The following is a 27,537-nucleotide window of genomic DNA, read 5'->3' on the forward strand; positions in this document are numbered from 1 at the left end:
CTATACTGGCTTCCTCTGATTTTTAAGAAGACACTGATTGTCAAACAGAGGAGTGGGCTGATGTCTATGACTAATTCTTCTATAAACAGCACTTGTGACATACCCCATTCCCGACACTTTGTCTTTTTCATTCCCATGCAGCAAGGCTGGATTCCACATTACGACTAAAACGAATACATCGTCATCGTGTCGCGTTTCAGCCCGTAGGCCTGTTTACAAATGTATCATTTCAATATGACATCAGAGGAAAACAGGCAATAACACAATGCTACATAAGCACCATCAAATCGGTCAAAGGGGTTTGGCTTGGGGGGGGGGGGGGGGGGGGGGGGGTCAGGTGAGGTGAGAGAGGCAGTGTCCTCACCACGAGAACCCCAAATTCAGAGCTATACAAGTGTGTGTGTTTGCATTCAGATCCTCTTCATACGTGAGGTCTCGCTGCGCTGCTGCAGTGCTCTCCCCACCTCCCTGTATTTGGGAAAATCACAGGTTTCAGCAGCATCCACCAGCTACTGTGCAGGGTGACTGTGTGGGAGGAGAGCATGAAAGGCAGAAATCTAAATGTGTCTGACATATCATCCACCAAGCCCCAGTGATTCCCTCAGAAGACTCTGGATAAGACACAGGCGGGCGAGGTCTAAGAACATATATTAAGAGACGCGTAACGGATTACAGGATTACACCGCAACACCGTTTGTTAATGTTAGGCTTCTGTGTCTGATATCTCTCCATCTCCTTTTAACGTGATTAACCTTCTCCAAAACCCTTTCAAGACTATAAAGAAATTATACTAAATGTTTGCAAATTGCATTGCCATAGAAATGTGTTGCATCCTAGGTACAGCAGATGCAGGGAGCAGTTTACGTAAAAAACAAAATAAATGGGCTGAAAAGATTGTGGATGTGTACTCTTGTTGCATCCCAGTTGGTTAAGATTTTAATACAAAAAAAAGCATACCGCAGTACTCCGCAGAGGAAAATATTACGTCCATTGCATTTGTGAAGCACGCTGCAACTTTTTCCCCTTTAAAAGTTATTGCTAATTGTGTGCACATTCTTCAGTGTGCCTCTAGCTTCTGACAGGCTGACTGCAAAGACAAAAATACATTTGAACAGGGTTAACCATCATTTAGACTCTGAATTCTAATTTCCTGGCTAATATTATCGTGTTGGATATAATAAAACTGCTATCAATCGTTTGAAATGTCTATGCTGCGTATACAGTGTGCTTTTGCATATTTATTTTAAACAAGTCCTTGCCATGGCCTTGAAGTGAATTCTTCTTCCCACTGGATTCTGAATCCATTCATCCAGGGTCATTGGGGTCATGTTTCTTTAAATTAAACCAAAGAAAAAATGTCACATTGAAGCTTTGCTTTTCAAAATGTGTTCACAGCCAGTGACAGGGTCCATTTACTGGACAGGACCAAAATATGAAGATATAGCTGCATTTATAAAACAGGATAAAATATGTGCTGTAAATGAAGAGCAATCTATAATCCGCAGGGGGCTGATGATATATTGATTACCGATATGCATAATATATTTTAAAAAAAGTGGTTCAGTGAGTAGTCATGATCTACAGGTCAGTGTCCATCATGGTATTTTTAATCAACATGGCCGGACATTACATCATATGTATTGACTATAGGCGAACACACTATAGCACATTATGGAAAATGGTATTCATTTACTTACACTAAAAATCGCATTGATACTGCGGGCTTACAATCAATTTCAATACAGAAGCAGACTTGTTGATGCTCTCGATTCCTTTCTCCCCCGCCCCAATCCCTAATAAAATAAGTACATCTAGCAAAATATATTTTAGGACACAGGACAGGCCCTTGATTAATCTACTTTGCTAGAACCTTTGAACTTCCATTTATTTTTAATACAGCCGAGCTTGGACAAAGAGGGATTTCCTTTTCTTTGGCCTGGCTATATGACATTAATAATAGGATAAGTTAATAGGATAGACCTAAAGTGAATTAATATTTAACATGAAATACCGTCACTGGTCCAATATGACTGGATTTATATTTAACAAATCAAAAAGTCCATGACCTTCCTTCAAGCCTCCAAAATTATACAGTGAACAAAAAAAACCTGCGTTCGCGAAATTGTTACCATGGAAACTAATTTGAATATTAGGTTGTGGCACTTTCACAAGATCTACTCCTATTAAAAGTTTGAGTACAAGCACTTATATAAAACAAATGAAGACATCCAAAAAATGAAGCTGTTTTAAATAACATTTAATTTCTCACATCACACACACGCACATATAAACAACCATTACCATACATATGAAATCACTTGCAAATGGAAAGACCAAAGAAAACCAGAAATTATTACAGAACAGCAGCATCACTTGGTCCAGTTAACATAAGGCCCCTGGCGCAAACCATTCATGGCGATCTAGCCGTTCAAAATGTACAGACAAAACAAAAACATGTTAAGCCAACTCACTCTGAAAAATAAAAAAATAAACGGACCAAAGGCTGATTTAGCTGAAGAAAACAAGAGTTCGGGACTCCAAGGAAAAAAATGATCAAGCTTAAGTATTAACACGGCAATGAACACAGAAACCAAGTGTAGCCGGAAACGATCACGGGGCCTCTTTTGGGCACAGACACACTTCTAGGCTCAGGTAGACCTACAGGCCCATACGAAGTCAGAGGTAATGGGTTAATACAATCAAAACAGTCAACCAAGGCTCCACAGACAGACACGCACAGACATACAGACATATCCCCGCTGCCAAGCATCCATTATTCACAGACTGAAACTTAAAGCGAGTGGTAGCATACCTGGTAAACTGCCTACTTCGGCGGTCTCCACCATGTCCCACGGAGGCGCTAGATAAGGACTTTTCATTATTTAACTCCCGAAAAAAAAAATGTTTGGATGTTTAAATGCGTCAAACGGTGCATTTGAGGTGAGGTGTCAGGGATATACCGGAAAGCCATCTGAAAGTCAGCAGGGGGGGGAAGGGGGGGGCAGAACATAATACTAAATACAAGCAAGAGGGGGTCAAAAGAAAAATACTATCACACCAACAAGTAACCACTCCATTTCAGGGCATACGTCGAGAGGGAATCACCGGGAAGTGTGACCGGAGGAGTGCTTCACTCAAACTAGTGCAGAGGAAAACAGAAGTGCAGTTCAAAGACATAACCATGTGGAAGGGTCCGGGGCTGAGACGGAGGGTTTCCTGGGTTCGTAAATACAAAGTCGATGGGGGGGGGGGGGGGGGGGGACGTCAGACGTCTGTACAGACGGGCGGAAAGCTCGTTGAGCGTCAGTAGAGGGGCCTGAATCGTGTCCAGCTATGTAAACAAAGAGCCAAACCGGTGGGATGAAATTGGAAGGAATCTAAGAACACCTAATGCAGCAAAAAATAAAAAAGACTGAACTTTTTACACACAGAAAAGTCTATCAAAAACAACTGTGAGGAATTACCATGGCACAAGCAAAGCTGCCATCCACACGTCCTTTGGGTGGTAGAGACTCAAATAAAAATTTGTATGAATGCATCACAGTAAAGAAGTAAAAAGAATAATACAAGTAGCACATGTAGATCCTTAAAGCACCACGTAGCAGCATGATGGAGCTTTGACGGCCATAGATGGAAATGAACTAGAGATAAACCTGTTGACAAGTCATACTCGATAGGGAGGAAGGTGGGGTAGCTAGCCAAGTTAACATCACCATTTTTTTTCTCTCTATTTCATTACAAAATACAAAAGTATCTGGCAAAAAAAAAAAAAAAAGGACCTCCTGAATTTAAAAAAAAGCCACACAAAAAAAGTAAGGCAATTAATAAAAATAATTTACCAACACACTGAAATCATATATACATTTGTCAAATAAAATACATCAAAAAGAAAACTCCCTTAAGGCTGGCACGCAACTGTCCAGATGGCAAACAAGCCGCGCTCCCTAGCGCCCTCCAGGGGTCGCCAGCGGGAGCACACACAGAAAAGGAACCGGGTGGAGGGTCACACTGCTGGTGGCTGGGGGCGCTGCGTCGGGTCCGAGGAGGTGGGAACGGCGACTAGCACAGGAAAGACAGCCAGGCCTCCGGTCAGAAGATGCGCTTGCGTTTCAGGTAAGAGTCTGCGTAGTGGCCCCCCAGGCCCTGGGAGTGCTGGCCCACGTAGCCCCCCTCAGGGCTGGGCTCCGGAGACGGGATAAGGCGCGAGAACATGCGCTTGTGACCGCCGATGGGCGTCTGCGGGTAGAGGAAAGTAAGACGTCCCGATGATGAGCGGTACGTTCACCAGCAATTGGGATGGTGAACGATATAATACATTTGGGTCGAGTTTATACCTTCATGGCATTCCCCAGGTAGTCAAGTGGGTTACTCATAGGGGGCATTCCTACGGCCTGGAAACAAAGAGAAACAGAACAATTGTTACCCACGGTGAGAACTTTTTTTAAAATATGACCTCCCTGGATTCTTGGCCATCATCAACGGATGACAACATTTGAAGAAAAAAAAGAACATAAATACAAAGCCAGGACCGTCAATGTAATCCAGATGGAGGCAAATTAACAGTACCATCCCACAGACTGCTGTAGTGTACACAACAATACACAACTTTAATCTGTTCTGCTCGACATGAAACCCTTGCATTAATCCACACAAAACATAATATAGAGCACCCAATATTTCACAAATCCCAATGTGTGTCACATTAATGAATGATTAATGAATGTCATTAATTAATGAATTAATTAATGACCTCGAATCCCATCCCTAAAAAAATAATAAAATAAAAAAATATATAAAAATAAAATTTAAAACTTTACATTGCATGAGAAACGTTGATTTAAAAAAAAAAAGCAACCGACTCAATTAAGAAGGGCAGGCTCACCTTGTTCAGGTGAGTGGAGGGGAGGCCGTTCCGGGCCGGCGCGCCGGGGGCCGAGTTGAAGTAGGGCGCGAGCGGCGGGCTGGGAGCGAAGCCGTAGTGAGCGGAGCGCTCGCCGTATTCAGGCGGACAGGACAGCTGCTGGGACATAAGAGCAGCGGGTTGTTCACAGCGGGCCCAGCATGACCCGTCGCCTCCGATGAGCCCCGTGGGCAGGTGGAGGGTGAACACGGTCCCCCCCCGCCCTGTGACATCGGCGGTCTGTCGACCACGATCGATGGCCTCGGGGGCAAGAGGACGGCGTCGTACCGCAGCGGCTTGGTAATGAGATGCCATTGATTGAGGAAGAAGTGCAACAGACTTATTTTCAGCAGCAGGCACGACCGAGCCAGTACGTTTGTAACCACCTCAAATTGGTTTTGGAGAGACCTAACGTTCTGTGGTCGGTCTTTAGGTTTGGACATGGTTTCTTGTAAAAAATCATTTAAGTTTCAACGCCATGGACGTATTTTTTTGGAGTTCAGTTGAGCTGGTGAGTGTTGCTGATGCAAACAGTGCCTTCTTAAAATGCTCAAATCGTGACCGTTACTTGCGCTCTGTCCTATTGCTAAATAAATATGAATTATTTATATAACTACATATTGAAAAGGGATTGAGGGACCCCACCACCACCAATACAAAATGGCACACAAGAAAAGGATGGCATATATATAACTACTGCTCCAAAAGCGCCGACAGGGAAAGGCATCAACGGTGGCGGTTTTTAACTGACATCATTGAAGATTAACCCATAACTAATCCGGAGATGTACTCTGAGCTTGAACCCCACCCCAAGCCCTCAAACAGAAAAGGGCCCATGGGATTTTCTTTCTGCAGAACACGTCCTGTGGCGTTTCAAGCTGCTGTGGCCGACGGTAGGAGATTAGAAGGGGGAGCAGCCGCCCCCCCACCGCCTCCTCCTCCTCTTACCTGCAGCCCGAAGCCTGCCAGCGCCCCGGCGTCCAGGTTCTCCTGCTGCTCGTACAGGTGGCCCAGAGGATCCTGCAGCAACACACCGCACAGGGAAAGGCCACATCAGACAGGACGGTCTACGAGCAGCCGGAGCGCACGGCCTTCACAAGGCATTGCGACATGACGGGAGTGCGACTCGTTTCAGAACGGTGGCAATCTTCTGTTGCCAAATTGTCTTGGAAAAACCCTGTGACGAATTATCGTCGACTTTTTGTAAACTTAAATTAGTTTTTAAATCTTGCGTCTCAGAAACCTCGCGGGGAAATGACAGCGCGTCAACTTTGTTGCCATGCTCAGCCCGTTCCTTCCATCACAAAATGTTCACGGGGGTGTGCTGTTGCGGCAGTTACCTGGTGTAAGGGAGGGTACTCTGGGCTGTAGGACTCCTGGTAGCGCAGGTTGTAGTTTCCATGCACGCCGTGGTTTGAGCGATGGTTGGACGCGCTGCTTAACGTCTGCCTCTTCCTGTAGGGGTGGGGTCTGCAGTTCGCTCCTATATATGGGGGGGGGAAGGCAAAGGAAGCGCATTGAGCAAGGGTACCCATGTATAATATAAGTGTATAAAAAAAGATGAATCCTTTTAAAAAAAAGGCACACGTACCTGATGAATACATGTTGTGGCCATTGAGGAAGGATCCCTGGCCGTGGTTGACCTCTTTCGGCGGCTCGCCTAGTATTGACAGCTGAAAAATAGGGAGGAGCTCAGTTGGTTTGCAGGATTTTACGATGATTAAAACGCTACCCATCAGGGGGTCAATATTCAAGCCACCTCTTGGAAGCCTTACCCCTTGTGGAGCGAGACCTTCTGCTCCCATCATGCCGGCCATGTGGGGCATGGAGATGCCCTGCAGGGTGGGAGAGGGCGTCTGGGGGAAGGAGCCCGCCGCGGTGGGAGACTCTTGATCCCTCCCCAGGCCTCGGTTAAGAGACATGGGCTTCAGAGGGGCCAGGGCATCTGCAGGGAGACCGAGACCCGGGGGCACGCCACCTTGTGGTTAAGACGGTTCAAATCAAGCATTCAACCTAGGACTAACATTTAAAATAATGGCTGAACATTCAGGAAAACGGGTCAGATGTTTTGCAAACGGGACTGCAAAACCGCATGGTATTTATGGGGGGCGACGGCTGGAGTGAGCAATTGCCAAACCTTGTGGGAGCTCTCCGAGCATATGGAGGCCCTGCTGGAGAGGCAGGGTCGCCAGAGGACTGTCCCCCATGAGTCCTGCCTGCTGGCCAGGGGAGAGAGCAGAGGGCACTGGATGAGACCTCAAGGAGGGAGTGAGACTGGCTGCTGTCCAAACTCGCAGCGTAGGCAAAGTGTTAGGGGCCAATGCACACTTACCACAGATGGAATGCACTCGCATTTTGATACATTCTGTTAAGGCACGTGCACCATCACACAAGAAAAACGAAACTGCAAACACGGAACACGCAAACGGAACACAAGGCGCGGGGAGATCCTCATTGCTTCCAGGGACACAACAACAAAAACCGCTGGGTTCGAGGCCGGTGGCCCTTTCCTCACTGAACTACAAAGCCCAATACGAAACACACGCCATGATCACTCACACATGGCACTAGTCGGTTCTCTTTATTGTGCAGCACCTGAGCCCAGAGAAGATGATTTCCTAGAAAGGCTTGCTAATGGCAAAGGGAAAAAAGAGGGGATGGGGAAGGGGGGGGGGGGGGGGGGGGGGGGGGAGGAGTGGAACCTTTCAGTCTGCGTGTGACAGTTGAAAGCAAGAGACGCGTGCGATCAGGAAAGGCCTGGGGTGGGTTGAGTGGGGGGGGAAGGGGCAGGGGTACCTGTTGAGCCTGAGCCTGGTTCTGCAGGAGCATCTGCAGGAGGGCAGCAGAGAGGGCCGGGTTTGCCAGAAGGGGCATGGAGGGAGGCGGGCCCATCCCGAGAATACCTGCGCAACATCAAAATACGCATTTAACACCAGAGGAGACTACGGACCGGGTCGTCCGCTCCGGCGCAGAAGACCCCCGACGCCAGACCACCACGCTACCAAGGGTTCCGAGGGCAGTGGGCTCACCTTGTTTACGGCCCTGGCTCATTGGATTGAGCAGCATCTTGAGCGTGGCGGGGTTACTGAGGCCCGTGAGGATCTGCATGGCGGTGGGGTCTGGAAGGAGCCCCTTGCCCCGGTTCACCGCCTTGGGTGGGGAGACAAGCGGCAATGACACAACACAATCACCCAAGGACTACAGACGGACGCAGTGTGATGGCACAACCTGATGTCAAATCAAACACCGACATTTCGATGTAATGGAACGTGATTTGCAAATCGCAAAGGGTGCGATTTGCTGCGGTTACTGACTTGAGATCTGTAAGATTCATATTTCTTTTACAATTCAATAGTTGAATAAAGAGGTTATGAAATCAAGCAACACATAGGCCAGGCCTAAAGGAAATAACATTTATGTTATTACAGTTACAATATGTTGACTTCTTCCAACGTTGTGTGGGTCATACTATAGAAGGATGTATTGCTTGTTTAGTGAATAATACAGAACAAAAGGAACTTACAAAAAAAAAAAAAAAAAGGCAATATTGGTCCTCCAAATGGCTCAGCCCTAGTGCCGATGGGGGGGGGGGGGGGGGGGGGGGAACACGGCCTACCATGGTCTGGGCAGCGATCAGGGCGGCCAGCATGCTGCGTCCCGGTGGACCGGGGGCACAGAAGGAGACCCGGATGTGCGAGCCGCCCAGCAGGCGGCCGTCGGCCAGCCGCTGTGCCTCCTCGGCCATCTCCCCCGAGGAGAACTCGAGGACTGCAAAGCGCCGAAAGCTCACATCCTGTCCCTGGGCGAGCTGTGGACGGAGCAAAAGGAATGACACCGTAAGCTTACCAACTGGTGGATACCCACGGTCACACGTCACCGTAGGCCTAGCTGATGCCAAAGCCAATTCAGACCTGGATCTGACAAGTCTTCGATTGGCCGCCCACGTTTCTCCGTCGTGATGGGAATCGTTCGTTTGCGGCCAATTCGAGATCGACTGCCAAGTGGTAATGCCAGACTTTGGCACATCCGTGCAAAAAATATATATTTTTAAAAACACTAACAGCATTCTATATTCGGGAGGAGATCTTCCAGAGGCATCGTCAACAGATTAGACTTAGTTATATAAAACATTCATCTAGAGATTGAGCCTTGGCAGTATCCATTGCATTAATAGTTGTACCCTCCTGACATTAACGGAAAATATACGGGCTCTTCTATCTATCCATCTATCTATGAACATAAAAGCCGAGCTGCTATTAAGACATCTAAGTGCGCATGACATTGTCTAGTCTACAATGCTGTGTGTCTTGTATGCAATTTTCCTATTCAAACAAGTCTTGCTAGGTTCAAATACTTAAATGGAAGTGTCCTTCTTCCGTAGATCCACTCCTACGCTCAACGAGTACTCATTTTGATTAAATGTCAACAATAGTTTGCTACAATGTACTAATTGTCGCATTCACTTCAACCAGTCTTATATTTTAAAGAATTGTACCGAATGCCTTAGAAAAACTAGCTGCAAACAGTGCAAGCAATGTATGCAAATCTATCCTTATGGAGCATCTTGCCATTTCCAACCTACTTCATGAACATCGTGCCTCATTTGACATGATTTATGCCCATGGCTTTACATTTTGGCTTGCCGTCGCAGTTATGTAGTTCAGGCAGCATCTCCAGTAAACTGCTGTAGGCCTCAGTTTAGTGTTAAGGTTTTGGGCAGGCAGTGGCCCATGTAAACCCTGTTAGCAACGCAGTCTCATTGCAGGTAATCCGGGGACAACCATCTTGACATTACACAACATTTTAAGGAGAATAATAAAAAAATAAATCTTGATTACTAAAATCAATCTTTAAATTGTTCTAGTCTAGTCATCAAATTAGATGTGTGAATCTCATTTTGTAGAGATGCCCGTAACATTTAAAGGGATGCCCTTATTTACCAAAACATTTGTGACCGTGTTTTAAGAGCAGGAGCCAACAGTAAACATTACTAAGCCTTTTGCAGCCAAAGGACAGTGCTCTTTCCCATTCCAGAAAGCCCGGCTGAATGACGCCACCTGGGGCGTCAGGTGGCCATTGTCATAGAAACCAGCTTGGCTCAATGCTGTATAAACCGTGAAAGGCCATGGGGTGGGGGAGGCGGGGGGAAGCAGGGCAAAGGTGATGGGTGTTTAAAAAAACGAATGTCAACGGTTTAAAATTGTGTGGCAAGTTACCATTTATCCATCTTCAACTGCCATTTACTGCTCGACATTAATTTACCACCATGACAGTTTCATTGAAAATAAATTGAACATCTAACCCTAACCCTTTTGTATGGAGTAGTCAACACTGAGAATAGTGCTCATGCATCATAAATCTCCTATGACACCAGCTTTGCCTCACCCTTTGACCACCGAACGACAAACCCCCGACAACCCAAGTCCCGTCAACCCCGTTGAAGCCTCTCCTTTTTCGTTGTACGAACGCGCAGGGTTGAACCAGACCTGGCAGAAGATGGACGTGTGGGCGTCGGCCAGGGCGTTGCGGAGGTCCTGGGCGGTCATCAGGCTGGGGGGCAGGCGGTCCACGCACAGGCAGCGCGAGTGCAGCAGCGGGTACGTGAGGGACCCCACCTCCGTCCAGTGGACGTACAGCGTGCGCGAGCCCAGCTGCTTCCCCAGCAGCTCCGACTTGGCGCGCGCCGCCGAGTCCTTCTTCATGTACTCCACGAAGCCGTAGCCCTTGGAGTGGCCCGTGGCGGCGCTGTACACCAGGAAGCAGCGCTCCAGGTTGCCGAAGGGCCGCACCAGCTCCTCGAACTGCTGCTGCGTGAGCGCCCGGGGCAGGTTGGCGATGCATAGCAGCGCGTCCGTGGGCTGCAGCTGCACCGAGAGGTCACGGTCGCGCAGCGCGCGCTGGTGGAACTCCTTGATGGCCCGCTGCGCCTGCTCGCCGTTGAGCAGCGTGACAAAGGCTGTGTTGGTGGGGGGTGGGGGGGGGGGGGGGGGGGGGGGGGGGGGGGGGGGGATAGGTTTGACATTTAATGATAAGCTTAAAGAGGGGAAATCAGTTGCTTTCATTAGCTTAAATAAATAAAAGTGTCCCTGTTGCCCTGTTTCTCGGCAAACCGGCGACTCAAGCCTCTGAAATGCAAATTTACGGCCCTACAGCTTGACTTAAAATTCCTGGTGAGGAATGCGCAAATTCAGCTAGACGCATAAAAAAGAACCGTTGCAGCTTACTCTGGTATATAGGTATATGTGGGATACATTTTCCCTGATACATCCATGTGTAAAATTATCAAATTGTAGAAATGATTTGTAGAGGGTGATTTTTACATACGGAAGCTAAGCTAAGATATTTTTCTCTTTCAAACGAGTTATTGTTTGGCTGAATGCAGTTTCTTCTCGTCTAGACCGATGCGATGCTCACCAGGGGATTATTCTAGCCTGGCTATCATTAGTTGTGGCTTTCCATATCATGATCATATCTCAAATAAAGTGCACTATTTGTAATATATTGTGGACCTTTAACATAAGACAAATGTATATAATAATTACTTTGTTGACTCATGGAGTTAGTGTTGGATGGTTAATGTTTGATTGGCTGAAGTTAGAAAGTTGGACCATTATTAGTGGTGAAAAAGTATGAATTACATAATAAGTGGGTTAAAAATGTTAGTATAAAGTCCATAGTATAATTGTTGCCATACCAACCTGTGCCCTTGTACTTGTCCACGAAGCAGTACTTGAGATCATAGTTGCTCAAAAGCTCGTGCACCTCCTGAAAAGAAGAAAAATAATAGTCATTAACACTATAACGTCATGCCTAAAAAAAAGACGCGATAGGGCGGACGGGGGGTTATCATGTCGCAATGCTTCGCCTGCTCAAACGAAGGCCGATGATGTCCAGCACTTTCTGAAACGTTTTGTCTCCAGGCCCCCAACCTTTTGTTGTGGCAGCACCCCATCCCTATCTCGAACTCCCAATACTCCCGAGCAAACAATAGCACGCCGCGGGCCCACCGTTCCCCACGAGTCAAGCACGTTCCAACAAACAGTGTGTCATCATGTTCACATTTGGGAACGCTTGACACTTGATTGACCGGTTAGTAGCTTTGATACTTTGCTTAGCCCCCTCAAATACGAATTATCATCTTCCTTCTGACATGAGGAAACGAAACATTTCCGTCAAAGACGAGTGATTAAAAGTTCAAATGGGCTGTGGGTGACATGTACTGACATATCTGGCCAACAACCCGAACGATGGGTTAGCCATAGTCAAGTACATTGAAAAGTTAATTGAAGTCAATTTTGGCGTACGGCTTGTCAAGATAAAACAGCACGGTTAAATAGCCAACTTTTCATCTATAATGCGAAATTAAGGGGAAAAAAAAGTGAAAAGTGAAAGAAGCACACCAGCAGCACACAACTGCTGGCTTGGCAGTAGTTGTTGTGCTAAGCTAACGATAGCCACATGAACATAATCAATTAAGCAATAACGGTACAGCGGGGTTCCGAACTGATTTGGTGTTGCATATTTCTCCACAACCTTGACAAAAACGTACCTGATTACTAATATCTGATGGTAAATTCTTGATTGTGATTTTGCGGCGGTTATAAAACTCTCGACGGGTCCTATCGAGGCGACTCTCGATCTCTTCAGGGTTCAACGATGTCAACTCTTCGTCGACTCTTCGCGGACAGTCGTGCCACGATGTCGCCGCATCTTCCCCGCCGGGCTCAAGCTCTACGTGCTCCTGATTTCTTGACATCCAGTTTCCCTGGTCAACGTCGACGTCGTAGCTCTCGTGGAGTGGACGGGAGGCAGAGTTGATGGTGCCTATATCTGTGCTTTCTTCTCTGGCAGCTGCGCTAACGGACACTGCGGCCGCCATCATTCAATTTGGAAGTTTTCTAAATCTCGAAACACACGGTTGATTTGAGCAGTTTAAACAATACACACATGGGCACGGCGCCGCTTCTCATTGGTCGAGAGTGGAATGCATTCTCCATGACTGCAGCGTACCCAGCGAAAGGGGTGGAGTTAGAGGCGTGGCTTGAATCTCTAAAGCATGGGTCCATTGTAAGGAGTATTATAAATTGTGTAAAGGCACTTTATCCATTACGTTCATAAGTGACTTCCTATATCATAATTAAATAAGGAATGTCTTCATGAATAATACAACATTGATTATGCTAGCTGCCAATCCTTGACATATTCTTTTAAAGGGATATTAAGATAAAGTCTGAGCCTTTAATCGTCACAAATGTGTTGAAACGGATTACCTGGGCTCCTGAATAATGAGATCCTGCCATATACTTAACTCATAGGCAAAATCAAATGTGTGGTACACATCAATATACATCTATCCAAATATGGTTCAGCATTTGTTACAAGCCATTTAATAACAAAAAATAGTTAAAAGGAACAAAAGGAGTTTATTTTTTTAATGACGTAGCATTACATAAAAAGAAACATAAAACCAACAAACAAACATTACATTGTAAAATATATATATATATTATATATATTTTTAAATGCCATTATAATTTCATAGTATGTTTTAACTTATTTGATCAGATTGCTCCGTCGTTAAAAAACAGAATTATCAATCTACATGATATATTTGGTCAAGAAATGGGTTATTCACTAGAATGTAGAGATGACGAAGTGCTTGCATACACAATCCTTTTGTGTATCTGGGAAGGCAAGAGCAGCCAGGGGGCGCTAAAGAGTAAAGAAAGCCCCTGCCTGTAAATATCACCTAAAACCCACCCAAAATCCAATCCCAAAATGATCCTGTGTGGATGAAGACTGAAGACTCAAGAGTGAATATGGCGCAAGGAAACATTCCCATTGGGTTGTCCTTCGTAACTCTGGCGAATGGTTTCGATACTTTCAATGAGTGATTTGAAAGATGGCCGTTGATCAGGGTCCACGTTCCAGCATTGCTTCATCAACATGTACACCTTCGAGAGAGGGGGGACAGGGACAAAAAAGTATGAAGATTTAAATGTCCAGACTAATTGCTTGTAATATAATACGTTGTATTGTTCTCTTAACATAAAGCTTTACCTCGTGGGGACAATCTTTGGGACAAGGCAAAGTCTTCCGCTTCTCCAGTAATGAGATCAACGCCGTCACCACCATCTGACCTTGCGCATGCCCGAGCATCTCAGTCAGTTTCTACAGATAACACAAACAAAAAATAACATTATGAAGTTATCCTATTTCAAGAGTAACAACGCTGCAAATTTTGTAATGTAATTAAAACCTCAGGGAAAGCAGAAAAAAACAAAAATCAAGTCAACAAAGACTGGTCAACAAGTCTTTGTTGGTGAGCAGAATATTAATTTAAACCTTTATCTATGGGGTTTTTAAAAATATATCTATCATTAATATCCTGAAGTATCTGAAGTACCTTCGGTGGGTTCATGGCCGGATCACAGCGGGTGAGGATCTCGTACAGCGTCACGCCAAATGACCAGACGTCCGAGGAAAAGGAGAACTTGCTCTCCCTGAGACACTCAACGGCGTACCTGTGTGAACACATGCGGTTAAAAAGGGGCGTACATTCAGGAACTAGGAACAGCAAAATGCTTAGCTTCAATGGTGCATCGACAAACCAAAAGACAGGGCTTTCTCCGTCATCCCGGACGCGGTAGTACTCCTTTTCCTCTGGGATATGCTTGGTAAGGCCGAAGTCTCCGATCTTCACCAAGTTGTCGTTTTCCACCAGAACATTGCGAGCTGCCAGATCCCGGTGGATGTAGCGTTTTGACTGCAGGTATTCCATCCCCTTTGATAGAAATACACTTGTGCTTGGCATTTTTTAAAGAATCACAGATTATTGACCCCCCCCCGCCCAATTCTCTAGCCAAATGGCTGGAGAACTTCTACTGAATTTAACATTTCGAGCCCCGTTTAAAGCTTGCGCTTTTGCCGGTTAGACTAAAAGGACTTGTATGCTCTGGTAGTGAATAGTAAAGCAGCAGCTTGATCCATTTAAAAAGGACAATGAAGAAAATCCTTCATTGGTTTACGTCTGTTTGTCAACATTTTAATCCCGATATCCGAATCCTCCGTTACGAGGAAGGGGCTGTTTGTTTCTGCCCATGGGCTGCTGTTAGCGTAATCCCAAATTTCAGCCTCAGTCCTCCCGCCAGTTTCAAAATAATAACACTGTTCTCCTGACTATACAGGGGACGACATAATCGCATGCCCCCCCCCCCACCTCTCTCCGACTGAGACGACAAACTCATTATCAGGGGGTCTGTCTCTTAGTGGATATAAGCCTAAAACCCAGACTTTGCTTACCTGGCAGATCTGCCCTGCGAAAAGGAGACACTGTGGCACGCCTATCTTACACCCAATGATGTATTCTTTCAGACTCCCCAGGGGCAGAAACTCCATGATCAGCTGCACAACCTTCCCACCTGCCAATCAACCAGACATTTATATTAATAATACACTAAAAATAAAAACGGCTCTATGGTTTATTTGATTAATTGTTCATCTTTCAAGCATTATATCCATATCTTTTTTTAAATGAATCCATTGTAGCGGACCAGAAATGCCCAGACATAGCCATAATTGTAATAGTATTGGTAGAGGTTATATGGCAGTAAATAGGCAGTATGTTTTCAATTAAACATTTAAAAACATATCCTTTTCTTGTTTCTATATTGTAGCACTTAAAACTGTTGGCTTATTTGATTAATGTAAAATACTCAGTGTGACTCTTGCACTTAAGTATCAGACCAAAGTATAAGCTTAATAGATGTAACGCAACGTACTCACCAAGCTCAGTACAACATCCTTTGTACTTCACAATGTTGGCGTGGTAGAGGGACTTCAAGATGTCGATCTCCTTCAACCAGCATTCACGCTGATTTCCGCCTCCATCGTGCTTCAATGCCTTCACCGCCACATGTTCTCCAGTGCCGTCATTGTTGGGGTCATACATGCACAGTGTGACCTTTCCAAAGTGACCCTGTGGACAGGTCACGGGTCAGGTGGGGTGACTTGGCTTTTTCTGATACAAGAAGGACCTAATTTTACGAGAACATTCTAAACACCAAATGTCTCCTGAAATTACCTCTCCTAAATCCCGCATCTTCCTTAGGTAGCGCTTTTGGAAAACGCTTGGGTCCAAGATGGTGAAAGAGCCACTGGGGGTGAAATCTAGATCTGTGCGCATACACAAATACATTGTATTAGGATCTGTGCCAGATACCAATATATTTTATTTCTCGTTATTATGCATGCACAGGTTTTGGACCAGAAAATCGGAGAAAGCAAACTATTAACTCAGTGCAATTATAACCCAGCGCATCGTACTTGGGCTATTGGAGAGCTCCCTGAGCACCGCGCGGAAAGAGGGCCTCTCGACAGGCTCGTAGGTCAGACACATGCTGATGAAGCTGGCCAGCTCCGGGGACTGCGGCTCAACCAAGCGCCCCTTCTGCTGGTAGAATTGCTCTTTCTGTTCAGAGGGGACAAGGAGTTCGGAGACACGTCAGGCATGAAGCCCAAAGCGCACAGAGCGGTAATTTCAATTTGTATTTGTTGGGGAAGGGAATCGGGGCACAAGTTCCTCAACGAATTTTGGCTGCAGAGACGATATGTATTTTGATTCTGCAAATCTATAAATATTGCAATATGATCTAAAAAGAAAATGTTGTCTGGTTGCCACACATTTATTGTGGTATAACATTGGGTTTCGGGTTGTCCAGGTCCAGTTTTTTTGAATGTGGCCGAACATAACATAACATCCATTATGTAACTGTATTGTTGCCGAATGCACTAAAGCTCCTTTCCAGGACGGCACAACTATTTCGCTTCGCCCGACATAACCCTGACTTGTATTGTATTTTAGAAGAAAATAATCTGATTTTAACAGAGCTTAGCACACCAAGCACAAATATAGCTGGGCTGAATTTGTTTGTTGTTGTTGCTCGTTTGTTAAGGACTCAAGTCTATCCCGGACAATGAAAATTAAAAAGTAAACAACGTAATTTGCGTATCATGATACGGCTGTTTGCTTTGGGCTTAGATGAGACTCAGAAGGACAGGTCGATGTTGTGCTGGTTTGTGGTGGTAAGCCTCACCTCCAGGTATGTGAAGCCACTCATGGGCACGTCGCCATTGTTGCAGATCTCCAGCAGCGTGACACCGAAGCTCCACTGGTCGGCCGTGTTCCCGATGGGTGCTCCACTCTGAACGCACTCCGGGGCGATCCAAGGGATACGTTCCAGACGTTCTGGGGATGAACTGAGTGTTATTAAAGTGCCATGCGGACTCAGTTGAAATCTGTGCAATTTGACTTCCTTCGGGAACCGACTTGAATTATCGCTTTGTGTGAAAACGCTTGACACTTTTCTTTATCCACTTGGTTTCCCATACTATCCTGTCTGCATGTTAATGGTACTGTCAAGAGTAAGTTTAGAACCAATGTTGTGAATGCAAATTTAGCCTGCTTTCTGTGAAGAGCGAATAACAAAATGTAGCAAGCTCTGAACAAGATTTGTGCCCAAAAATCTTGTTTTTAACAGTCATTGTTGCCGCTGTGTCTCAGGAAATGAACAGGGGAGATGTGATCTGTATGGCGTTTCCTGTGCATTAAGTGCAATTGACTTTGTTGCTTGCATTTGAGACCTACCTTCCCGGGAGAGGACATTTAAGGCGATGCCTGGGTCGCTCAGTTTAACAAACGGAGTAGTTTGGTGCTCCAGACCACGTCGAGCCACAAGGATGTTCTTGGCACAAACATTGCCATGAACCAGCTTCTTACTCTCCTGAAATAATTGAATCAACAGGTCAACTCAAGCTCAACTGTTTTTTAAAACGTAAATAATGAATTTCAGAGCATCATGAGAATGTATGTTGTAAAATCTTTGTATTTGTGTAAAATTCTGAATATCTGTAGATAGAGATACTAGCTTACAGATATGTTGCTTTGGGTGATATATAAGTGCATCCAATTCTCAATTGGATAAACTCACGAGATAACTGAGGGCACTGGCAAGCTGTTTTGCAGCAATGAATTTCCACTGAGGCGTCACAGAGGCTCTTTCCTTCCGCAGAAAAACATCCAAGGGCCCAAACTCCACAAACTCTTCGACCATTATGACTTTGAAAAGAAATCCAAAGTGAGGCCAACAACCAACCAAAACTTATCATTGAATTAAATTGGTTTAAATGTGCTGTTGTGTTCGGGGTTCATTTTGAGGAAGTTTACAAGTCAAAAAATGCAAATCCAGCAATCAAAGAATTGTAACCGTGAACCAATAAAGAGGGAAACCACAAAGTGAAAGGCAAAAGTTGGTGTATGGGGATGTTCATCTTACTTTCAGTTCCCACACACACGCCATGCACAAACACCAGGTGATTATGGGACACCTGGCTCATCAGACTGGCTGTGTCAAAGAAGGCCTGGTGACGAGAAAGAAGTAGGAAGGAAGGTTAGGGAAAAAGCCTTGAGTATAGTGTACACACACCCCCACACAACCCCCCCCCCCCCCCCCCCCCCCCCCCCCCCCCCCCCCCCCCCCCCCCCCACACACACACACACACACACACACACACACACACACACACACCCTTCTTAAAAAGGTCACATTATATTTGGTCCATACAATCAGTAGTTAACTTTGAAATGGATCATCGTTAGTTGTGTTGGGTTTTCAACAATTCCTTACAAAAGACATCTCCTTATGGCTTTGGTCGAGAATCTTCAGGACCACTCTGTTCCCCTTGGGGTCGTTCAGGTTGTTGTTGTACTCCTCATCATCGTCATTTTCTTCACCAGTAACCAGAAAACGACCGGAGAAGATGTTTGTCCATGTCCCAGGACCCATGTGCTGCTCCTACTCAGGGACATGAAAATACAATTAACGTGTGTGTGTGTGTGTGTGTGTGTGTGTGTGTGTGTGTGTGTGTGTGTGTGTGTGTGTGTGTGTGTGTGTGAGAGAGAGAGATCACCTGTACAATGTCTTTCTCTTTAATTTGATGAAAGCGCATATGGGGTACATCCAAATAAGAGGGATGGATGGATTTGTCTCTCACCACCAGCAGGTTGGATAGCTCTGCATCAGATAAAGACAGAGACATTTGTATGAGTCAAACAAACACAAACCAGGGTAGCCGCAAACTACAAACGCAAAAGATCCAAAGATAGCATTCAGTTTAGTTCATGTTCCATACCAATGGCAAGTCGGCACAAATATGCCATATTTATTGGATCAACTTCTGAATAGTTGTATTTGAAGCTGTAGAGAAGTGGCAAAACATGACCCAGTAATGGAACAAAGAAGGGCATAGTTCTCGGTGTTCTACCTGCAGTCCTGGGTAAACAGCATTTCTTGAGAGTAAAGCTGTCGGCACCAGATCGGAGCACCAAGCTCCTGAGGCCATCGATGAGCTCCTTCACACTGGAGAACTCCTGGTCCCAGCTCTCCAGGGAGTACTTTGAGGCCCGCTGATGGATTCTGAACTGCTTGTGGACAGAAGCCGAACCATCCTAAAATGGGTTTCAGGCATACATTTAAAAAAAAATAAAAAAAATAAAAAAATCGAACCTTCTGTATGCGTGGCATCCAGGAGAACAGTGTTCTGTACTTGGGTTTAACCTTACCGCCCTTGAGTTCATCACAGCCAGTAAGATGCGGTGGTAGTTGAGTGCACTCCAACGAAGAAGAAACACTCCATCCTCCATCGCCTCCTTCTTAAGTCTCATCATTGCAAATTCCTCCCTGAAAATGAAACAATGTACAGTTGACATCAGTGCGTCTCTTTAAGCACGATTGAAGTCTAAAGACGCAAGAGAGGCATCTACCAGGTAAGTGGCGATGCTCGTCGTATCTAATCAATTTGGTATCGTCGCTGTACTATCCACAATCGATTTCGAAACGTATGGGAATCGAATGCCAGATTAAATCCTTGTCAATCGGAATAAAATCGATTTGGGTGCCCAATACCCAGCCCTAATAACGAAAGAGTAATAGACTCACTGCATTGGTCCATGCAGCCCATTTGCTGCACTCATAACCACCCTTGGTGGAGCCACCTCATGACAGAGGTAGTGGTGCGCATCTGCAGTCAGGCGGAAGTACCCGTCGAGGAGGGAGATGAAGGAACGAGCCTCCAGGGTGGAATTCATGTGAACTTCCTAGACGTGCGCAGACACACAAACAAACAGGCAAAGATCACAATCCCTCTCCTCCTGTTAAGAGTGCACTAATCTGCAGACGACAAACAATCCTGCACAACTCAATATCCCAAAGTGTGAGTAGAAGTGGTGTATCGTTTAACCCTAATGCCTTAGAAATCAAGCAAAATAAACAGTTTGTGTAATAAATGCATAACGGGTTTTAACATGAAGCCAGAGATGCAAGTCATCTCACCATGGAGTGGTTATCCTGAGTGCTAATGCACACCGCCTCGCCACTGATGGTGATGTGGGATATCTCAGGGAAGTCGCAGAAGTGTTGCCATTCCTTGGCTCTGTTGTCGTTCGGCTGGCTGTTCTGCTGTTTTGCTTTCTTCTTTATGTAATCCTTCCTGAAGTAACTGTTCTCTCGAGCCTGGTGGGTGGGTTAGGAGAGTGAGAGAAGGTGGAGAGTATCACTTCCTACCTAGAGAAAAACAACAACATGCGATGGCAAATTGCACAACGATTTGCCATCGTCACCTGGGGACATTTACCTTTTGCCCAAGCGATTTCCTCCACATTATTCCCTTGGTGCCGGAAACCAACACTTCGTGCGCAAGCAGGGCGTCAATGTTGCTTGTTGAGTTCCCATAAGCGTAAGAAGAGTGGCTATTAGATCCGCCGCCGTAGCCGTCTCTCTTTGTTGCCATGTGGGACACAGAGAAGGTCTCGGTAGCGAAGTTCGGGGCAAGGTGCTCGAGTGTGAAGATGTACTTGTACATGACGTCCTGGAATCCCAACCTCCCCATGTCCGCAGTCTGTCGCTGGAAGTTCCTCACAAACTTTGCAAACACCCGACTGATCCTCAGCCTGGTCAAGAAGTTGATCCGGCCGATGTGTTGAGAGAAGGATTTTGGGATGCAGTCCAGAAAGCTGAAAGAAGGGAAAAATATCAGTGTGTGCTTTGATAAGATGCAACATACCGACAGCCCTCATCTGTCCAAACCCCCTGTTACCTGATTTTGTCTGAGACTTCTGTTATGCTACACTCTCTCCGGGCCGCTTCATGGGAGAGATGAAGCACCGCCATCCCCAGGCTCTCATTTTGCAGTTGATTGAGCTGCTCATCTGTCTCCGCTTCCTCCATCGGCACCACATCATTCACAAAATCATATTTGGCCTAAAGAGATAATCGTTTATCAAAAAGATACATATGATAATAAACAATATGCGGAAGCGCGCAAGCACACATAAACGGTACACAAACAAACCTGTGAAAATAGGTACTCCAAAGCTGTCTGCTCAAGCAGTGGAGAAGGCCCCTGCTCGGATCCCGAGCGCGGTGCATATCGTGAGACCGTCGACTCCTTATCATTTAGCCCGTGCCAATTTCGAAAGTAAAACCTGAATTTAGGGGATAGGAATAAATAATTGTCTTTCATTCCATGTAAGAATTAGTAGTAGATACCCCTGATAGGAAGCATTTAAATAAATCGACTTACCTCATACGATAGTGAAGTACAAGGGATGTCTTATCTGGAGTAAAAACGTGATTGGGACTGTACCAGCAACAGGCAAGAGGATCGTACAAAGCAAACAACACGGAACACAGAGGGGTGATGCCTATATTGGAAACATTTAGGTCACATACAAGGTCTTTCAACAATATAAAACCACTTAAAGTATTATGATGGGCCACTAGCGCAACAGCAAAAGACGTACCAACAGCTTCTGCAACAGACATGCATAGCTCCTCTGCCGTGACATCTCCCACTGAGTGAGAATGGTAGCGATCCCCTTCCTTGGTCCATAAGAGATAAATGTGGATACCCTCACTCTTTGGTGGCTCACACCGTCTGGAAGTCGAGTTCACCCGTCTGAAATTGTATCTATTTCCAAACATGGTTGGGACAGCCCGAATCGCTGTGGCCTTTAGGAAGCAATAACACACAGTATGTCGTGAGATGATACTGCTCGGGATAAAATAAGGAAGTAACCAAGTACATAAAACGAATAGTCTTAGATAAGAGAAGTGTGGACACCTGTTAAACCCATTGAGCCACGCAAACAGTAGTCTGTTAATAATGAATGTCTTCACATATAGGCCTTCCGGGTTATAGCGCGTTTTGTTTACCTATCGGTGAACAGCATATCGTAAAACAACCATGGTATACGGAGAACATACGAGATACATACGGAGAACCGCCACATTATCGCCTAAAAAAACATATCAATAAAAGAAACCCACCTATATGCCAATCGACCAGCACCTGAAAATGAAATACAGCGCTCACATTCACAGAAACAGAAGTAACTGTTAGTGGGTTTGACTCACCTCAGTTCGGTGTAAAAATTACTCAATAGTTCAACTGGAACGAGTGACGTCTCCTGATATTGAATCCCAGGCTCGGATCTGCCTCGCCGAAGAAATACATGCTAGACACGCAAGAAACCAGAAACTGTCCAAGAGCCGCTCCCCTTTCGACTCGGCAATTCGCAGCGACTTCCTGTTGACGTAGAAGCTCTGCCTAGCGTCCCCGACCGCCGGTACCCACACGGACAAACGTTCATCTGGGGGCGCACTAATGTCTTTAGAAATGATCAGAGTTGATTATTTTAACTTTACTATATTCTGCATAGAATGTCATCTTGTAGTTTACCTGACAGACTGATTTTTCACGTGGGTATGATTCAAACAGATCCAAAAAGTTGTACTAAAGGCAATATAAAGTGGTAGAGCGTCATTTGAAAACAGGCAGAAAGGAAGCATGAGGTGCACAGGAAACGATGCAAGGAGAAACATACAGAATACATATTTAATAGTGTCCAAACAAAAAAAAAGGTTTAAGAAACAGAGTTGGCGACATTCTGATTCCAAGCAGGTAATACACAGCAATGTGTTTTGGGATGCTAAGACTAATCCTTAAAATCAGAGCTTAATATCTTTTGAGAGGTTACACAGCTGTACGAATACTCTGGCAACAAACTAGTCATACATATAGTTGGAAGTAGCGGTGCAATAGGTCAATACAATTGCATAAACAGCAGTCAATTCATAAAAGCGTTGTTGGTCTGTCATTCCTTCTTCTCATCCACCTTCTCTTTTTCCACCTCCGACTTCAGCTCCTCGTACGTTCCGTCCTCCTCTTTGCCCTCCTCTTTGTCCTCAGCGTCGTCTGTCCTGGAGTTGGGCACCCAGAGGCCTGACTCTATACACGCCTTCATATGGACCTTCGCCTCCTAAAAGGGTAAAGATCAATTCTATTTTCACTAACAAATTCCTTTTTAAAATAACGTGTTTTCGATTTGCGAGAATCAACATCACAAATAGGTGTATTTTTGCAGCATTTAATGATGCATTTGTCCATCAGGCTTCCACCAGCCTCTGCCCAGTATGGACTGTTTTTGCATTGACGTCATGATTACGTCACTGCATTAGGTTGAGACCTAACTTCTGTGTTGTTGAGTGCCAGCATGATAACGTTTTGCCCGTTATAGGTATGGATAGGTGACTAATGATCAGAGATGTTAATCAACTAATCAGATATTGGGGAACTAGAAGGAACAGGTGATTGATCTAGTAACACTCTTAGCGAATTAGCTTGGAGAGCTAAGATCTATTTGCGAACTGCACGATTAGAGTCAAAAGCTGCAGTTCTTCAATTCTATATTTTCTTCATTGATTTTTTTCATTAACAAATGTGAAAACTGTGCGTAGACAGGACCAAGCTCTCAGTCTCCACAGACCAGTTAGGTTTTGATTTCATGGATGCATTATATTGATTACTACATAATATTAGCCTAGATTATACCTTATTAGGCTAAATCTCTCTGTCTGTCTTAATTTTGACCATCAAAAAACCTTGGTTAAGGTCATACTCTCTCAACTAATCCGCTGAGAGAGTTACAATGCCAATCACCTGTTCCTCTTAGTTCCCCAATTTCTGAGTAGGTGGACTTGACTGTAGTCCCAACTCCATACCTCCGTACCTATAACAGGCTTTCATTTTCTGGCCCTCAACAACACAGCAAGATGATATAGTATGGATAGTTGGTGTAGCCTACTATTGGTTGCTTTCTAATCATGACGTTGACTGAAATAGGTTATATTTACCAGCTCATCTATTTTACCACATACTATTTTATCATTCAGCAGAGACCTCACTTCCATTAAGGAACTGATGGGATATGGCATCCCGCTAAGGAACGCATACAGGTAGACAGCAGACAGCAGGCGATCACACTGCGAACCTCTCAGCTGGAGGGCAAACACCCAAGCCACTACACTATAAATCCCAAAGCTTCTTAACCTACCGTAGGGTCCATTTTGCTGATAACCTCTTGCAACATCTCAATGTTCTTGTCATCAAAGCACTTCTGCATTTCCTGTAAAAAAGAAAGGAAGAAAAAAAGAACAGACCAAATATCGTCAGAATAATAAAAATACGGAACAAAACAAAGGATACAATGGTGCTATGATGTGAAAACCTACCTCCGGCAGTGACTCGTACACTTCTACTGGATCCAGGCCCCCGGGGCCGATGCGCTTCTGCCGCTCTTCCTCCTCGTATTCCTTCATGGCCTTCTCTATGCGGATCTTGGCCCGGCCACGCACCCGGCCCTTGAAGGACTCCAGCTCGTCGTTGAAGGCATCCTGGTACTGCTGGTCAGCGGTCTGGGGGGGGGGGGAAACAACCAATGGCTGGTTAGGCACATGCCATTCGAAGAAGGCCCAGTTTTTAGGCCAAAAAAGTGCATTGGTGTCATCATATCCCTTCTCAGAACACACTAAAGTATAGAACATTCAATCAAACACCTCAAGATATAAACAATCTATTGTTTATATCTTGAGGTGTTTGGTGGTTTGCTGCCATAACTTTCATGTAAAACATGAAATTAATTCATTTGACTTCAAATGTTCCCTTGAAATGCTACCCTATGTCTATTATGGCAATCATTGCACCCCTAACCACCTCTAGAATAAGGGATCCCGACTCTGAAAAAAAATAGGTTGTCCTTGGTGTTTGGGGAGCTAGGGTTGGGGGGCTTTACAGGACATAGAATACGTCCTTTAAAGCCCTTTAAGACTGTGATGAAGGACAATGCAAATGATTTGATGTGACAGTACCAAGCCACATGCAGTATTATTAACTAAAGCGACATTACCTTGATCTTAGCAAAGAACTGGCGAAAGCAACCGCGTGGGTCCACCTTGAGGCTTTTGGCCAGCTCCAGAATGAATTGCATTACAATGGTCTGATGAGCCACCTGCTCCATCAGTGCATGTTTCTTTGAAGAAAACACAAGTGGTCAGCCGTTACACACATTTGTGAAGAAATAAAAACAACGGTCATGAGACTAGAACCTCCTCCAGATTTACCTCCTCCACCTCAAGGTCAATGCACATGATAACCAGGTAGTTGGCGGTCTCCTCACATACTAGATGAGAACGGTCTGAGAGGTATTTCTGGCTGTCGTCCCACCGGTGCATCATTCCTGCAGGAAGAAAATGCAATGAGGACTCATGCTATTAATTGCTGGACCGAAGGAATGAACACAAAAATTGCTTACCAAAATGTTTGATCTCCTTCTCGTACTTCTCGACAAAGGTTTTATGTTTTTGTTCTTTCTCTTCCTCTGTCTCCTCACTTGGATCGGGTTTGGCGTTAACAACACTCTATGGAACAGATAACAGATCATTTACATCAGCCAATATGATCCTGATGCCTGCATGTCTTGGACATCTACCCTCCTACCACACTGACAAACAATGCCAACCATTCGCTTACTAGCGTCATGGTCATAGAGATCCTTTGAGAGGTAGCGGCATTTTGCGGATCACAATGATGAATATTTGTGACAAAATTTGGACACAAAGTCCCAATGTAATGTTTTCACAAATCAACGCAGAGGCCCACCTTGCTGAAACCCTCTTTACTGAGTGTATCGACATTCCATGGCATCTTCTTCTCCTCCCGTTGATGATCTTCAAATTTCTTCTCCAGCTCCCGTTCTTCTTTTTTAAGCTTCCTTTCCTCTGCCTGTGCCTTGGTCAGCTCCGCCTTTGCATCATCGGTTGCCGAGCTAGCGAGCTCCCTTGTTTTCTTCTGCGCGACTGCCAGTTTACGTCTGCTTTCATTAAGCGCTTTCTCCATGTCTTGTCCTTTTTTCTGATATTCATCCATGCGATCAACTCGTGCCTAATAGAAGAAGCAAAAAAAAATTGACATTTGCACATGAAGATATCATCCCTGCGACAGAACTTCGTTGCTGCTGCTAGCAAATGCCTGCAACTGCTTACCGACCAAGTGTGCTAACGTTAGGTAATATGCTATGAATCGGGCACCTATTTTTGAATATCGAGGAAAACGAAGCATCGTTATAGTGTACCTGGTGTCGCCATCTGAATAGACTGGGTGTGTCGATGTTGGGATGTGTATCGTCTTCATCATCAGAGACTTCGATGTTGTCCCACACGCTGTAGTCTATTCTAGACATTATGCTAGCGAGTGCTAACGTTGATAGCAGTAGGTAAAAGTTATTTCAGAACTGTGGCCGTTAAAAACTGGACCACAGTAATATTGCCAGACTGATAGAATAACGCCTGGCCCCAAAGATTATTTCTGCCGATTCCAATGTTTGCTTGGCTTATTTTTTTGTGGACTGCTCTCAGCTAAAGGTTTCCTCCGGCTAACGCCACAGCTCCTGTAAAATTCTAGAAAGAATCGCTGCAGATTTCCGCTTTGACGTCAGCACGTCACATCCCTGACGCACGGCGAGGGAAAGGCGAGTCCTGGTTGGATTTGATCCACCCCACCTAGCTACGGCTTGTAATAGCGTAATTACTTGTACGGAAGTATACTACCAAGGATTTGCCTCCATATATGTATACATATCAATAAACGTAGGTCCCAATGGTAGGCTGGTCATCAAATGACATTTATCATGTTAATCATGCCTTTTATCGACCCAATTTACCGACCCAAAGTAATAAGTAATAAAAAGTAATAAAATCGACCCAACGTAATAAAACAAAGAAAATTCTGAGGGAACTGCACAACTCCTTGAAGATAGTCAATGAGTTCAACGATTTTGTAAAACTCGTCTGAATGAGTTCAAAGATGGTTACTTTACATATTATAAAACGCGTATCATGAAATAAAACCATGGATAAATGGCCCATATACTAGGCGCGTTTTATCTCTTCAGGACAGGGGTGTGCATGGGACATGAGGGCTCCGCAGTAAGCCCCAAATAGTCCTATGTCCATATGGCTTTATTTGTACGCAGACTATAGGACTTAATTGCAAATACAACATAGAAATGTAACCAGTTATTTTTGTTTTTGTATCTTGCTGAAAGTCATTCTTTATTTTTGTTACAATTATAAAAAATATAAATTATACAACAAGTGATAGGCTACAACCAGTGCTTGCACGTTTATTCTGTTTAGGTACACCAACCAAAACATTTTCCCCTCCAAATCAATTTAATAACATAA

At 45.0% G+C, this 27,537-nt stretch overlaps 3 protein-coding genes across 7 annotated transcripts; all 3 read right to left on the reverse strand.

Moving 5' to 3' along the window:
* Positions 1-2,361: 2,361 nt before the first annotated feature.
* raver1 (ribonucleoprotein, PTB-binding 1) lies at positions 2,362-12,779 on the reverse strand (the record flags this gene model as incomplete). Of its 5 annotated transcripts, none has more annotated exons than XM_079745693.1 (14): positions 2,362-4,236; positions 4,335-4,391; positions 4,883-5,020; positions 5,849-5,920; positions 6,241-6,383; positions 6,492-6,573; positions 6,676-6,845; positions 7,038-7,116; positions 7,697-7,803; positions 7,930-8,050; positions 8,517-8,708; positions 10,387-10,856; positions 11,599-11,665; positions 12,450-12,779. In XM_079745693.1, 14 exons carry the CDS (start codon positions 12,777-12,779, stop codon positions 4,090-4,092), a joined length of 2,175 nt encoding a protein of 724 aa, XP_079601819.1. In that variant the 3' UTR covers positions 2,362-4,089. The 5 variants fall into 5 exon arrangements, with proteins under 5 accessions (XP_079601819.1, XP_079601816.1, XP_079601818.1 ...); XM_079745690.1 differs by having other exon boundaries at positions 6,676-6,878; XM_079745692.1 differs by having other exon boundaries at positions 7,038-7,119.
* Positions 12,780-13,318: 539 nt separating this feature from the next.
* Positions 13,319-22,507, reverse strand: tyk2 (tyrosine kinase 2). Its single transcript, XM_079746533.1, has 24 exons — positions 22,372-22,507; positions 21,759-21,966; positions 21,539-21,659; positions 21,308-21,440; positions 21,053-21,216; positions 20,591-20,969; positions 20,290-20,469; positions 19,897-20,054; positions 19,521-19,638; positions 19,223-19,406; positions 18,869-18,972; positions 18,586-18,753; positions 18,235-18,319; positions 17,890-18,017; positions 17,547-17,682; positions 16,996-17,147; positions 16,226-16,370; positions 15,984-16,075; positions 15,686-15,878; positions 15,203-15,321; positions 14,512-14,684; positions 14,307-14,424; positions 13,961-14,071; positions 13,319-13,854 (listed from the first exon to the last, which is right to left on the reverse strand). The coding sequence occupies exons 2-24, from the start codon at positions 21,937-21,939 to the stop codon at positions 13,708-13,710; spliced, it is 3,489 nt and encodes a 1,162-aa protein (XP_079602659.1). The 5' UTR covers positions 21,940-21,966; positions 22,372-22,507; the 3' UTR covers positions 13,319-13,707.
* Positions 22,508-22,838: 331 nt separating this feature from the next.
* cdc37 (cell division cycle 37 homolog) lies at positions 22,839-26,753 on the reverse strand. Its single transcript, XM_079746565.1, has 8 exons — positions 26,427-26,753; positions 25,955-26,236; positions 25,608-25,713; positions 25,417-25,532; positions 25,203-25,325; positions 24,529-24,711; positions 24,351-24,422; positions 22,839-23,276 (listed from the first exon to the last, which is right to left on the reverse strand). The coding sequence occupies exons 1-8, from the start codon at positions 26,532-26,534 to the stop codon at positions 23,112-23,114; spliced, it is 1,155 nt and encodes a 384-aa protein (XP_079602691.1). The 5' UTR covers positions 26,535-26,753; the 3' UTR covers positions 22,839-23,111.
* Between the last annotated feature and the right edge of the window lie 784 nt (positions 26,754-27,537).

This window comes from Pollachius pollachius, assembly GCF_949987615.1.
Source record: "Pollachius pollachius genome assembly, chromosome: 11".
Classification (NCBI taxonomy): Eukaryota; Metazoa; Chordata; class Actinopteri; order Gadiformes; family Gadidae; genus Pollachius; species Pollachius pollachius.